At 38.0% G+C, this 15,565-nt stretch overlaps 2 protein-coding genes across 2 annotated transcripts; one reads left to right on the top strand and one right to left on the bottom strand.

Moving 5' to 3' along the window:
* Positions 1-836: 836 nt before the first annotated feature.
* On the top strand, positions 837-6,014 carry LOC122404998. The gene is made up of 3 exons (XM_043409447.1): positions 837-930; positions 4,607-4,819; positions 5,454-6,014. The coding sequence occupies exons 2-3, from the start codon at positions 4,635-4,637 to the stop codon at positions 5,701-5,703; spliced, it is 435 nt and encodes a 144-aa protein (XP_043265382.1). The 5' UTR covers positions 837-930; positions 4,607-4,634; the 3' UTR covers positions 5,704-6,014.
* A 355-nt stretch (positions 6,015-6,369) lies between these two features.
* On the bottom strand, positions 6,370-15,565 carry LOC122404785 (mucin-2-like). Its single transcript, XM_043409010.1, has 3 exons — positions 15,505-15,565; positions 10,685-11,284; positions 6,370-7,421 (listed from the first exon to the last, which is right to left on the bottom strand). Exons 1-3 carry the CDS (start codon positions 15,563-15,565, stop codon positions 6,370-6,372), a joined length of 1,713 nt encoding a protein of 570 aa, XP_043264945.1.

The raw sequence follows: 15,565 nt of genomic DNA, 5'->3' as shown, positions 1-15,565 counted from the left end.
CCTTTTTAATAATACAAATTCTGATAATACAAAGTCTTAAAAGTAGTAATATTTAAAACTGAATTCTATATATACTCCCACACCGTATGTTAAATTTTTAAACCGGTTCTCCCTAAATTACATCTTTCAAGATTGTGGTCGTATCTCGAGAAATAATATTCTTTTGATTCGATAAAGTAAATAGCCTTCTAACGTCACAGCTAAAATAAACTAAATATTTTTAAAATTCTTTACTTTTATCGTTTGAAGAATAAAATTTGTTTTCATTCGTTTCAATTCTCTTATTCCTTTTCATTCATAACAATCTTTTCGATTTCTACGTTTCGAGTGGTCAGAACGAAGTCATGTATTGTTTTTAGGTAGTTAAACTTTAACATGTTGTCTTGAGAAGGGCCTTCGTATCGATCGTAAACCGAAATATCGACAAATAAATTTTTATTCTCTAGTTGTTCTTATAACCTGACCTTATTTTCTTCGCCATATTGAATTAAGTCGGCTTCGTCGATGCGAAACATTAAAAGTTCAATTTTTGGCGATGTCACTTGTGTACAATTGATAGTGTTTAGAAATGAAATATAAAAAATTAGCTGCAACGTTGGTGCGTTTGTAAAGTATGAGCCTTTCCTCTCGGATCGGATGGTTCAGCGGAATCTTGATGGACAACAACAATGATCGAAGAAAAAAGATCCATGGGAGGATGGAAGGATGTTTGGTGGGGTTGAACTTCGTGGATTGGCTGCGCGATACATGGGCTGCAGCCGAGGGGATGCGTCGGAGGGTGCGTTCTCAGGTATATATACTCCTGTCGGTGGCCCGAGCGGCCGATCTGAACTTACGAATCGTTCGCCAGGGTACAGAAAGATTTCCGACGATACAGATTAATCTCTTGCATCCACGACCGTAGTCTCGAATCGACTCCTCGATCGATCGGTGAGTAGGTGCTCCGAACAGAATTTACATCCCGCGTCGTACATCCTCTAACGAAATATTGTGAGCTGTTTTGTGTAATTATTGTGATTTGTGCAATTGTTCGCATCGAACAGGACCGTATCGTAAATGTCTGATAATCTCGAGGTCGCGAGCGAAAGTATCCTCGAACTTTTAATTATCTCGAATCGTGATCGGTTCAATAAAATACAATTATCTATGGTTACATGAAAATTTCGTCCAACGTAAATATATAAAATAATCGAAGCTCTGCTACGATTTCGATCGTGTGCATAGGCGTACATATTTTTTATTTTTTATCTTTGAACGTCGATCGAACTGATCTCGGTTCCACCAAGATCTGATCGTGTACAAAAGTCACGTAGCCGTATTTGTTGCATACTACTCGAACGAGCATAGACGTTCATCGAACTCAGTGCACGGATCAACCAAATCATCGTAAGCGCTCACGTTATTAATAGAGTCACGGAACGTTTCATTATTCTGGAAATATTCCTTTATTGATATTCGACAGATAACACTTTATCGTGCGAATTGACGAAAGTCGTTTTTTAAAAGTGCTGTTTTTACTTTAACGATAAAGGCGTTTATAATATAATTCTGTCGTGAAAAGAGAACGAGTTTAAAATTCGTGTTCCCTGATCGATTCGATAGCTCGTTATCGTTCCGATTATTTGAAGTGTCCCTACTTCTCATCTGCTAAACGACATCGCAATCAGTTTTACATATTCAACGAAAATCACTTCGTTAACGTCCGCCATTTCGTTTTTAACAGGCGCGAACTTCGTTTTTCAATCAGAGCTATGCAAATGGGGATACCACCCAACGGCTGGCCCGAACAACACTTTCTTTTTATTTATTTAAAGGTGTTAAGGACACCCACGCAATTTTATCGATCTTAATCAGTGGCGTATTTAAATATTTAACAAAGGACGCGCAACTAAAGATTGACAGATACGAACGCGTCGAAGGTGGAGGGAAAGTTCATTTCATATTTATCCATCGAATGAAGTATTCAAGCTGTTTTCACAAAAACCGATACAGACACTGACGTCAATTACTTTTCAAAATAAATTATGAGACAATAAATTCTTTTGGGGAGTACTGTTAAGTGAGAAAACTGGTAATCTAGATCTTTTCTAATGGAATACCATTTACCTGAATCATTCTTTTTCTATTGCCCATAGTTACAGAGTCAAAGCGAAAAATTAAAATCGATTCTACAAAATTAAATTACTTAAGTAAATATTATTCACCTTGATAAGATCCAAATAAAAAGATAATACCATCATCCATTTAAAAAATCCTAAATTGACCTCCATTTTCCTTCTAACAATCGTGCCAAAAGAGTTAAAAAAACGTGGCCAGTCTCTCTGGACCATTTAATTTAAGACAAAAATGAATGTTCCAAACGCTTTATTCAGACCATATGGTATGAAATATTATATACAAAGGAATATATTTTCAGTTCCCTGTTGAATTACCATTTTATTAATTCCAATATTAAATACAGCGAGCGGCGAAATTAACAAAGTCGAATAATACTTCGCCATTTTAATCGAAGAAAATAATTATTTAAACACGGGAATATTTACATATGCAAATATATTTATCGAAACGTGTGCAAATTTTTAGGGATGATAAGCAACGATTTCGTTTAATCTTTTTTCTTTTATTCGAGAAGACAGTGAAAATTGTTTTTTTGTACGATCGCAACCTTGTGGTTCTTGCGCGCCACTGATTCGTAACAACGATTCAAATTAGTATCCAGTAAGAATTTCGCTGAAATTTTGTTATCCCTTCGAATCACGGGGACGGTGAGTTTATCGACAGAAATTATTTTTAAAGTTGTAACGTACGCAGGATAAACGACGCCAGTGTTTAGAAAAATGATCGATTCGTTTTTAAACGACCGCGATACGAAACGCGCAACTTGTGGATTCCTGCAGGAATATTCGTCCTCTTCGAGCAGCTTTGTTACTGGATTATCGAGTTTGCGAGAGTACCTTTTATGTCGCAGTTTTCGCCTAACGATGTGTATTCTTTTAGTGTACGGTCCGCTATAAAACAGGTAGACGGTCGATTCGGGTTGTTTCTCGGCTTTATGAAAACTGGTCATAGCGCGAGCTAAGCCGACAGCAAACCAGTGATATTGTCTTCTTAATGGGCCCATAGAAATTACTGAATTAATTTCGCAGCGTTACTCGGAACTCGGTCTAAAAGAATTGTTTCGCTCGTAGAAGAGAAATGTGACATTTAGATAAATAATAAAGATTATCAATAAGATTATCGCATGTAAATATTATGTTATAATGACGAATTCTATCTGATTAGTTGGCAATGCTTTGAGATTAGCACTCGATTAGTTATTGTATTGTTTCATACAATATAGATTTCCTGGAATTGATTCTTTGGCCCATTTCATGGGCGCCGCGTAAATTTCTAGTCTAGACGATAAGTTTCGAACAACGAATAAAACGTGAACAAGTTTTGCTGCGTCATAATCGAATTAAGTCGTAGGAATTAAATATTTTATAACGTATTTTAAGCGTATCAGAATCCATCGCGACGCACATTTTCGACAAGTTCAAATTTAAAAAATGTTTTAGATAAACCTTCGAACGAATTAAGTTACGCGTGAAAAAAATTAAAAAACATTTTCTCTATTATATTCAATAAAAAAAGAAAAGGTTAAGTGAAAACTTATTCGTCGCGTACTTAAGAAATTTTCCAACGGATGTTAATTCCAACTTTGTTATTATGAATATTTGTGTAACTTTTTTCTGGATTTGGCATACGATTGGCCCCAGTGCGTCGGTCGATTCCATTTCGATATTCGATTTAGAACTATCGAATATTCTCTGTGGTAAACTTTCATTATCGGCAAACTTGTGGCAAACGAGCACGATGCAACAGGTAACTCAACTTCAAGTTTAGTTTCCGTCCAGATTAGTTCGTTGCAATGCGTTATCGCGAGTTATTCTGGGTCTCTTTCAAGAATCAATTGTTCGTGTTTCGCGCGATCTTTCCACAGGGGCTGCGTTTTGTTCGACTCAATGGTCATACGTGGCCGTTGCTTCTGCTTGTCTTAGGATTCTGTCGCGACACTTATAAAATAAACCAATAGTGGTTTCCAATCTGTTTGGAAGACGCCTCCTTGAAACGGAAACGATACACAAAGGATCTAAACTCGACTTCTCTCCGCGTATTAAAATTATTGTCGCAGAAGCTAATAAAACTGTTTATCGAGCGATTTTCATCAATTCCCGCTAATACGTATTACGCTCGATTGCTTTACTGTTTACTTGTGAGGTCACACTTTGAATCAGTTACATGGCCAATAAATCGAATCAAACATAAACGGATGATAGAAAGTATACGACATAAATCCTTCTTAAAAACCATACTATTTGTAATGGAGTATGTGTATACTCCAATGGGGTTAACTGTACAATAAATTATTGTTATTATTGTACATCTATAAGTTTCTCATATTTTCTCTTAAATCGTAAGATTGACCCCGTTGAGCGATAAACTAATCGCGGGATACGATGTTTGCATAAATTTCCTATTCTGACACTGTACGTTTATCTTTAATGTAATAGATCGGACGATATTGTTCTGCCTATTGAGAGCAACGTGGAAATTTCTTTTTCAGTAAACTGGACCGTAATTCGGTGGCAAGAATGCAATCGTTTCCAAATGTCATCTACTTGTTCCTCGTCGTCTTCATTCTTGGAACTACGATTGTACTTGGTGAACCCGAACCAATGGCCCGACCAACGCGACCAGAGGTATTCTCAAGCCCGGACGAGCTAAGGAAATACCTTGACCATGTTAGCGATTACTATTCTCTGAGCGGAAAAGCTAGGTACTGTGCAATACCTAATATTCGATGCATATAGCATGAAAACGAAGTCGGTTATATATGTACATTGTTTACTGCTACACGCGCGTAGCCCCATCGTGTGGTTAAAAAATGCCACAAAAAGAAGTGGAAAATATGTGGTTTTTATTCTTCGTGGCATGGACTATTCTACATATGTAGCATAGACAGCAAGACTTCGGGACGAAATTGAATTTTATTAATAGCAACATTTTATTAGTAGCGACAAGCGAACTTACTTTTGAAAACCCCTATTGCAATAGAGCTTAGGATAAAAAGCAAGCTTAAGAACTTAACAACAATTATTTCCATTTCGTGGTTGATTTCCATTATCCGAGACGGACGAGTAAAACGTAGCGTACTGTACGTCTTTGAGAAGTTGGCTGGCGAAAGGAACGCGGGTCCGATTGGTTCCGCACTCTGGTTCAGAATTTGGCGTGCCCGCGGTACCACGCGCACTATTGGCCGAAACAACGACCAGAGTGAGGATAGGAGGAGCGATCGAAGGTCTCCTCTGTCCCCTGTGTCATCTCGCTAGTCAACTTCTCGCGTGCACGCGATACACGCGACATTAAACGTCGCCGTGACCTCGTTATAACGCATATGGTAAAATAATCAGGTACGGGAAGAGAGGCGATGGTCCATTCGCGATCTCGGACGACGGCCGTGCTTGGGACACGGTGAAAACGATCCTGGACGTTTCCCAACAACCGCAACAACCGAGATTCGAAAAGAGAAAGCTGGAGAGACGTCAGTTTTTTCGCGAGCTGGACAGTTCCGGCGACAGGAAGCAGCACGGCACGAGAATCGACGCCCGACCTTGTCACGTGCTAGACATAGATGACAAATACTACGACGATGTGCAATAAAACGATCTGTGCGTTCCCCTTCATTTACAGCGTATACGTCTTTTCGTTACACGAATTAATTGTCATATATCCTTAAACTGTTTGTCGACGTCGAACAAGGTAATATCTCCCACGAAACGGTTAACCCTTAATCTTTTTACTCGAGAACGACGCCTTGTACATCTACAGCTGGAAATGAAACGGAGGAGGTTCGTTCGGACGGCATGAAAGTACGCAATTAGAATATTTAATTGTTCGTTTATTTCGATAAGTTATAAGTTGACACGCATTTTCCTGTGAAGCAACGTTAAAATTTGAAATAAATGATAATTGACGCGACGTTGTTTTAAACATTTTATTAACAATTTAGACTTCTTTCACGGCCTTCGCTACGTTCGGTCTGAATACGATGGGAGTAGTTCGGCAAATAATGCAATGTTTACAACATAATCAAAAATATTTATTGTACAATGGTGAAGTTTTTAATGAAAAATACATCGTGTACAAGGTGATACAAATACTCAACGATGTTCACGTATGGAACGATATCTGACAGCAGTTATTTACGACAAGGCAGGGTTAGAAAGGGAACGTGTATCTTCTGCTCGGCCATGTTATAGAGAGGTAACAAATTAAATGTACTACATAGAATGCCATATTATTCTTATATTTCGTTCGTATACATTTTTACTGGGAACAATATGCAGGAACATTTGATGCAACATCACATTCGCTTACTATGGGATTGAAATATAGATTTTCTAAACAGTCGAAGGGTCCAGTTCTTCTACCTGCCTTGCATTCATAATACTTTCGGCAATTTGTTTCATCAGGTACTCTATCGCCATTTTTAAGTCTCGCACAGTCATCGTCATCTGTTGGGGGAGGTAGAGTTGTGGGAGGTTGAGTTGTGGGAGGTTGTGTTGTGGGAGGCTGAGTTGTGGGAGGTTGAGTTGTGGGAGGTTGAGTTGTGGGAGGTTGTGTTGTGGGAGGCTGAGTTGTGGGAGGTTGAGTTGTGGGAGGTTGAGTTGTGGGAGGTTGAGTTGTGGGAGGTTGTGTTGTGGGAGGTTGAGTTGTGGAATCTTGAGTTGTGGGAGGTTGAGTTGTGGGAGGTTGAGTTGTGGGATCTTGAGTTGTGGGACCTTGAGTTGTGGGAGGTTGAGTTGTGGGAGGTTGAGTTGTGGGAGGTTGAGTTGTGGGAGGTTGTGTTGTGGAAGGTTGAGTTGTGGGATCTTGAGTTGTGGGAGGTTGAGTTGTGGGAGGTTGAGTTGTGGGAGGTTGAGTTGTGGGAGGTTGAGTTGTGGGATCTTGAGTTGTGGGAGATTGAGTTGTGGGAGGTTGAGTTGTGGGATCTTGAGTTGTGGGAGGTTGACTTGTGGGAAGTTGAGTTGTGGGAGGTTGAGTTGTCGGAGGTTGAGTTGTGAGATCTTGAGTTGTGGTAGATTGAGTTATGGAAGTATCAGGTATTCCACCTGCACAGCAGGGTACATTCTCTGGCCAATCGCATACTTGCAACTCCGGGTTAAAGCACAAATTCTTTGGGCAGGTCATTTCTACCTTCTGCCCCATTTTGCACTTGTAAAACTTATGGCAATCGGATTCGTGCGGAATCTGAGTCACGTTTTGTCCATCTACTTTTGGACATTCGTTCTTTGGAATGTTGGCAAATTCATCGGCAAATTCATCGGGTGCAACGCTTGCCACTGTTACAGCGGCGATAATGGCCACTAAATATATACCTGAAATTTATAAAGCAGAAGAGTCATTACCACGTATCGTAATTCTGCGCATAATATTTGTTTTCGATTCTAATTCTTTCTTTCAAATGCTCATTCGATCGACCATAAATTCGGCTACATTACTACCGAATTTAACTACCGTAGATTACTAATCGGACATTGTTCTTCACTAAAGTTGTCATCCGATGTTATCAGGCAGCGTAATCAAACGGCACTACGTGACTGGCTGTGCGTGACGTTATTTTAGCCACGGTTTTTAAAGATAAAAAGTACCTAATTCTCGAAAGAACATGGCATAACTAAGAAGCGTACAGTTTACGATAGAGTCAAATTTTTTTAAAAATATTTTGCAATTTTGAAACACTTCGATGCAGCACTGTTTTTATGATCTGAACTAAGATTTTACCTGCTTCGCACGAATCGTATTAAAAATGTATTATTCGTCGACTCGATTATTTACGATAATCGGTTATTAAAAAATTTAGAAATATATAATTTATAATACTTAAGTTCATAAATTTATTAGCTAGGAAGCAATTTTTAAACAATGTTTCGTTCGATTTCCATTTCGACGCTCGAAAATTGATGGGCCTTGTCAGTTCTTTTGTGCGGGTTCAGGGAGTATGCGAAACATTAAGAAAAAACAAAATTCGTTGGAGAGCTGTCGGTGCTCCGTAAAATTCACGAACGAAACTCACGTTAAATTCGTCTTAAGTAAAACAAAAATATAAAAACAAAATACAACCGATCTTTTGAAATATCCATTAACAACTTTCCAAGAGTAAATATTGTCACCAATTTTAGAAAGTCAATTACCGTACCTGGTGACTATATTTCGACGTCCAATAAAATAAAGAATTTTCGGATATCAGTTATTCGTACACGTAGAAATCATACCGAACACATAAGCACGTCTGAAACAGGGTTTAGGGCATCTAATACCGAACGCTAGCGATATTTCGTCGTGTTCCATTCGGATGTTCACAGCTAAGAATTTCAGTTGATCGTTGCGTCTAATTAGAAGCTAGTTTATGGTAAAAATTATAAACTACTATACCTATCAATTTGTGCAGTGAAAAAACGAATGAGTGGTATTACTATATCTTTTGGTAAATACTTTTTAAATTATCTTTGTATATCATATATACGATGCACTGGTCTTCATGAAAAAAAAATTTCGATCACTGTGGATCTGCTATTAACATTCTATTAACAATAGTTTCGATGTTTCACATTGACTTCTAATACTGTTAAATTATAAATAAAACAGTATCGAAAATATACAATATTATATTCTTATATTCGTCTAAGAAAAATCTTGAGCGTCGTGAATTTATCAAATAAAAATAGTTCCAATACTTAGAAAAGTTAGTAATATTAAACGTTTCAATTATCGATATTTACTAAGAATATTTTCTTTAATTTTCTCTTGTCCGTTAACGTTGCTTCGAGAAATACTTACGTCTCATTGCTAATTACACGGTTCGCTGAATTTTAGAAACGATCCACGTTGTTATTGGTTATCTAATAAGTAACTAAATTTGCCGGACACGAAATGACTTTTATAAGCGACAAAATGCCTTATCGCTGTGCCACCAAATATCGTGCATGCGTGCTCAATACTTAAGATTAGTAGTTTTCGGTTCCTTTAATCAGTATTGATTAACTCGCACTGATAAAATAAATATGATACTCCTCAGATTTTAGCGTCTAGAATCTCCCATTAAAATTTTTCCCAGAGGTGACCGAACAACCTGTATATATATAGTAATATTTAATAATACCTTATGTGAATATAATACCAAATGCGAATTAAAAAAGTGTATATATGCATCGTATAAAGTGTTTCTGGAGTTCCAAAACCGTGCGGGCACTAGAAGCACGTTGAACGAGCAGAGCGCGGTACGCAATGTGTTAACAAGAATTATTTTCATTTCGTGGTTGATTTCCATTATCCGAGACGGACGAGTAAAACGTAGCGTACTGTGCGTCTTTGAGAAATTGGCTGGCGAAAGGATCGCGGGTCCGATTGGTTCCCCACTCTGGTTCAGAATTTGGCGTGCCCGCGGTACCATCGCGCAATATTGGCCGAAATAACGACCAGAGTGGGGATAGGCGGAGCGATCGAAGGTCTCCTCTGTCCCCTGTGCCATCTCACTAGTCAACTTCTCGCGTGCACGCGATACACGTGACATTAAACGTCGTCGTGACCTCGTTATAACGCATATGGTAACATAATCAGGTACGGGAAGAGAGGCGATGGTCCATTCGCGATCTCGGACGGCGGCCGTGCTTGGGACACGGTGAAAATGATCCTGGACGTTTCCCAACAACCGCAACAACCGAGATTCGAAAAGAGGAAGCTGGAGAGACGTCAGTTTTTTTCGCGAGCTGGACAGTTCCGGTGACAGGAAGCAACACGGCACGAGAATCGACGCCCGACCTTGTCACGTGCTAGACATAGATGAAAAATACTACGACGATGTGCAATAAAACTATCTATGCGTTCCCCTTCATTTACAGCGTATACGTCTTTTCGTTACACGAATTAATTGTCGTATATCCTTAAACTGTTTGTCGACGTCGAAAAAAGTAATATCTCCCACGAAACGGTTAACCCTTAATCTTTTTACTCGAGAACGACGCCTTGTACACCTACAACTGGAAATGGAACGTAAGAGGTTCGTTCGGACGGAGTTAAAGTACGCAATTAGAATATTTAATTGTTCGTTTATTTCGATAAGTTATAAGTTTACACGCATTTTCCTGTGAGGCAACGTTAAAATTCGAAATAAATGATAATTGACGCGTCGTTGTTTTAAACATTTTATTAACAATTTAGACTTCTTTCACGTCCTTCGCTACGTTCGGTCTGAATACGATGGGAGTAGTTCGGCAAATAATGCAATGTTTACGACATATTCAAAAATATTTATTGTACAATGGTGATGTTTTTAATGAAAGATACATCGTGTACAAGGTGATACAAATACTCAACAATGTTTAAGTATGGAACGATATCTGAGAGCAGTTATTTACGACAAGGCAGGGTTAGAAAGGGAACGTGTATCTTCTGCTCGGCCATGTTATAGAGAGGTAACAAATTAAATGTACTACATAGAATGCCATATTATTCTTATATTTCGTTCGTATACATTTTTACTGGGAACAATATGGAGGAACATTTGTTGCAACATCACATTCGCGTACTATGGGATTGAAATATTGATTTTCTAAACAGTCGAAGGGTCCAGTTCTTCTACCTGCCTTGCATTCATAATACTTTCGGCAATTTGTTTCATCAGGTACTCTAACGCCATTTTTAAGTGTCGCACAGTCATTGCCATCTGATGGGGGAGGTTTAGGTGTGGTAGATGTAGTTGTGGTAGATTCAGTTGTGGTAGATTCAGTTGTGGTAGATGTAGGTGTTGGATTTGGAGTTGTGGTAGATTGAGTTGTGGTAGATTGAGTTGTGGTAGATTGAGTTGTGGTAGATTGAGTTGTGGTAGATTGAGTTGTGGTAGATTGAGTTGTGGTAGATTGAGTTGTGGTAGATTGAGTTGTGGTAGATGGACTTGTGGGAGGATCAGATATTCCACCCATACAGCAGGTTACATTCCATGGCCAATCGCATACTTGCAACTCCGGGTTAAAGCACAAATTCGAACGGCAGGTCATTTCATACTTCTGCCCCATTTTGCACTTGTAAAACTTATGGCAATCGGATTCGTGCGCAATATGAGTCGTGTCTTGCCCATCTGGCACTGGACAGCTTGTTGGAATGTCGGCAAATTCGTCAGTAAATTCATCGGGTGTAACACTTGTTACTGTTACAGCGGCGATAATGGCCGCTAAATATATACCTGAAATTTATAAAGCAGAAGCGTCATTACCGCGTATCGTAATTCTGCGCATGTTTGTTTTCGATTCTAATTCTTTCTTTCAAACGTTCATTCGATCGACCATAAATTCGGCTACATTACTACCGAATTTAACTATCGTGGATTAGTAATCGGACATTGTTCTTCACTAAAGTTGTCATACATTGTTATCAAGCATCGTAATCAAACGACACTGCGTGACTAGCTATGCGTAACGTTATTGTAGCCGCGGTTTTTAAAAATAAAATCTACCGCATCCCCGAAAGAACATGGCACGACTAAGGAGCGTACAGTTTACGATAGAAGCATATTTTTTTAAAAATATTTTGCAATTTTGAAACACCTCGGTGCAGTACTGTTTTTATGATCTGAACTAAGATTTCACCTGCTTCGCGCGAATCGTATTAAAAATGTATTATCCGTCGACACGATTATTTACGATAATCGGTTATTAAAAAATTTAGAAATATATAATTTATAATACTTAAGTTCATAAATCTATTTGCTAGGAAGCAATTTTTAAACAATGTTCCGTTCGATTTCCAATTCGACGTTCGAAAATTGATGGGCCTTGTCAGTTCTTTTGTGCGGGTTCAGGCAGTATGCGAAACATTCGGAAAAAACAAAATTCGTTGGAGAGCTGTCGGTGCTCCGTAAAATTCACGAACGAAACTCACGTTAAATTCGTCTTAAGTAAAACAAAAATACAAAAACAAATATAACCGATCTGCTGAAATATCCATTAACAACTTTCCAAGAGTAAATATTACCACCAATTTTAAAAGGTCAGTTACCTTACCAGGTGACTATATTCCGACGTCCAATAAAATAAAGAATTTTCGGAAAACAGCTATTCGTACACGTAGAAATCATACCGAACACATAAGCACGTCTGAAACAGCGTTTAGGGCACCTAATACCGAACGCTAGCGATATTTCGTCGAGTTCCATTCGGATGTTCACAGGTAAGAAGATCAGTTGATCGTTGCATCTAATTACAAGCTAGTTTATCGTAAAAATTATAAACTACTATACCTATCAATTTGTGCAGTGAAAAGACGTGTGAGTGGCATTACTATATCTTTTGGTAATTACTTTTTAAATTATCTTTGTATATTGTATACAGGGTGTTCGGCCACCTCTAGCAAAAATTTTAATGAGCGATAGTAGAGGCCAAAATAAGACGAAAATCAAGAATACTAATTTGTTGATGGAGGCTTCGTTGCAAAGTTATTAACATTTAAATTTCCGCCTGTAGAATGACAATCCGCTAAACAGCTGGTTCGCGCGGACGGTTGCGGCAGGCGAGTGCTAGTGGTTCTCACGCAGCATGAAAAATTCTGCTTACCGACATTATCGACAGCCTTAGATTTTTGTCCACTTATGGGAATGCGAACACCTTACGTTGAATAAGATTCAACCTGTCTTATGAAAATCCAGAAGGGCATATCAAAACTCGTCCGACGAGATTTTCACAGAGAAAGGGTGAATGCCAGTTCCAATACACAATGTTGTGAACAAAAATCACCCACATGCGATTATACACGCCCCACGATTGTCCACAGTGTCCACAAGTATCCACAAATAATCCTTTCAGGCACTAACCACTATGCAATTAAATAAACACGTACCGCGATTATGTTATTCGTAAATGTCTACTTACGTGTACGTGTATCACGATTCTTCCGAGTTACTTACGAATAAAACTGTTATTAATTTTTCAAATACACTTCAATTTAAAAATGGTGATTTGTCATGTGGGTGATTTTTGTTCACAACATTGTGTATTGGAACTGGCATTCACCCTTTCTCTGTGAAAATCTCGTCGGACGAGTTTTGATATGCCCTTCTGGATTTTCATAAGACAGGTTGAATCTTATTCAACGTAAGGTGTTCGCATTCCCATAAGTGGACAAAAATCTAAGGCTGTCGATAATGTCGGTAAGCAGAATTTTTCATGCTGCGTGAGAACCACTAGCACTCGCCTGCCGCAACCGTCCGCGCGAACCAGCTGTTTAGCGGATTGTCATTCTACAGGCGGAAATTTAAATGTTAATAACTTTGCAACGAAGCCTCCATCAACAAATTAGTATTCTTGATTTTCGTCTTATTTTGGCCTCTACTATCGCTCATTAAAATTTTTGCTAGAGGTGGCCGAACACCCTGTATACAATACAATTTTTTTGTCAATAATCGTATCAATGATTGCTATTTCGTTTTCAGTGGTTAGAAATTCATTTAAGAAATACAAACGATGATAAGCAAAGTTCGCGGGATTTATTATGTAAATTGCGAAATGACAAATATTCCGCATGAGAAAATAAGGAATCGACAAGATTTGATTTCTATGATGGGATCTGAAGATCCTAGAAAACATGATTACGAGACAAAGGAAAGAGTATTCGAAAGAGCAAAGAGATGTAAGAAAAGTGCAATCCTGATCTTATCGATCAATAAATTATAAATTATCGAAAATGGAACGAGAGAACAAACAAAAAATTCGGGAAGCAGCGTAAGAAAACCAGAACGCTAGAAAAGCCATTTGCGTGATCTGTTTAGAAAGCAACGAAGAAGACTGGATTCAGTGTTGGGCAAAGAATGGGTAGACGAATCTTGTATCGATGCCACTAAATGCGCGGGTAACTGTTTGCTATCGCTAAAGATTATATTGAAGCTGTTTTGAGTTACGTTGTCGACTTATGCTATATCCGGTATTAAGAGTCACCTAACGATCTGTCGAAATTCTATATCAAAGTTTAACCAAAGCTTCAGTTAATTATTATAATAATATTATTTGTTTCGATGTTTCACATTGACTTCTAATACAGTTAAATTATAAATAAAACAATATCGAAAATATACAATATTATATTCTTATATTCGTCTAAGAAAAATCTCGAGTGTCGTGGTTATATCATAGTGTCTTTAATTTCCTCTCGTCCGTTGACGTTGCTTCGAGGAATACTTACGTCTCATTGCTAATCACACGTTTCGCTGAATTTTAGAAACGATCCACGTTATTATTGGTTATTTGATAAGTAACTGTATATTTGCCGGACACGGAATGACTTTTATAAGCGACAAAATGCCTTATCGCCGTGACACCAAATATCGTGCACGCGTGCTCTATACTTAAGATTAGCAGTTTTCGGTTCGTTTAATCAGTATTGATTGATTCGCTCTGATAAAATAAATATGATAAATCTAAATCGTGTTTCAAACTAACCAATAGTCAAATCGCAGTGGTAAGTTATGCAAATATCTGACAATGTAATTAGGAAATTATTTTAGTGTGATCGAAAAGTTTGTTTACCTATAAACTTTATTGGCGTAGTGCAATGTTGGCAAGAATAGGACTCGCCAGAGAAGCCAATATACAATACTTTTTCTTTTACCTGGAACGAATTCTTTAAATAACCTAATTAGGAGAAACTCTTTTAACGTAAACGCAAATAAATACAACAGAAGAGGTCGCTAAAGAACAGGATAGGTTCGATGCCTGCAGTCTGAATGTGTAATGGAACGATTTCGAAACGGTAAAATTTCTCCATTATACCTAGGTGCCATGTTTTTTCTCGAAAGGAAGCTTCGATTCGACACATTGGCCGCAAATAAAATATTAATTTATTTTATTGAAAAAGTATCGTATGAATGTAAAATTAGTCTAACCTTCGATTTATTGAACTTTGTATTACTTGAATATTCCAGATTATGAGACAATTTTTATCTCATGACACGCCTTTAGAGATAATAGTTGATAGCTTTTAATGATCCTATATAAAAGTGTTAGTAATAACAGTTCACCCCAATCGAAATTCCTGTGTCGATACAGATCTCTTCAATGTTAAACAGTTTCTGCAATTAGATCCTTCACATTACTGTATGTTGAAAGCCCCGACTTTTTATAAGGAAAACAAACGTGAGAAGGAAACCTGTTACTTCTAAAAGATCTCTGAAATATCGCCAACAGATTTGTGCGTATAATAAAACCGAACCTAGAAGAAATAAAATACAACAAAACTTGTCGAGTTTGAAACCAAAATTGATAACAGCGAATGGAACAAGATGTATTTATCATTCTGTGCTGCATTACGGAAAGCTCTTTTGATCTGCGGCGCAAACAACATTTACGACGTAAATATCATTATGAATGACTGATCACTAATAATTCGATAAATAGAAAATACCGGAAATTAAATTACTTTCGTCCACTCTAGCGATAACAGTATAATCGAACCCAAAATCAGAAATCTGTAACGTCAT

The sequence above is a fragment of the Colletes gigas genome, unplaced genomic scaffold, assembly GCF_013123115.1.
Source record: "Colletes gigas isolate AHSC1104 unplaced genomic scaffold, ASM1312311v1 Colletes_gigas_Sc00003, whole genome shotgun sequence".
Classification (NCBI taxonomy): Eukaryota; Metazoa; Arthropoda; class Insecta; order Hymenoptera; family Colletidae; genus Colletes; species Colletes gigas.
Note: the sequence above shows the minus strand (reverse complement) of the source record. Positions and strands in the feature narration are given on the sequence as shown.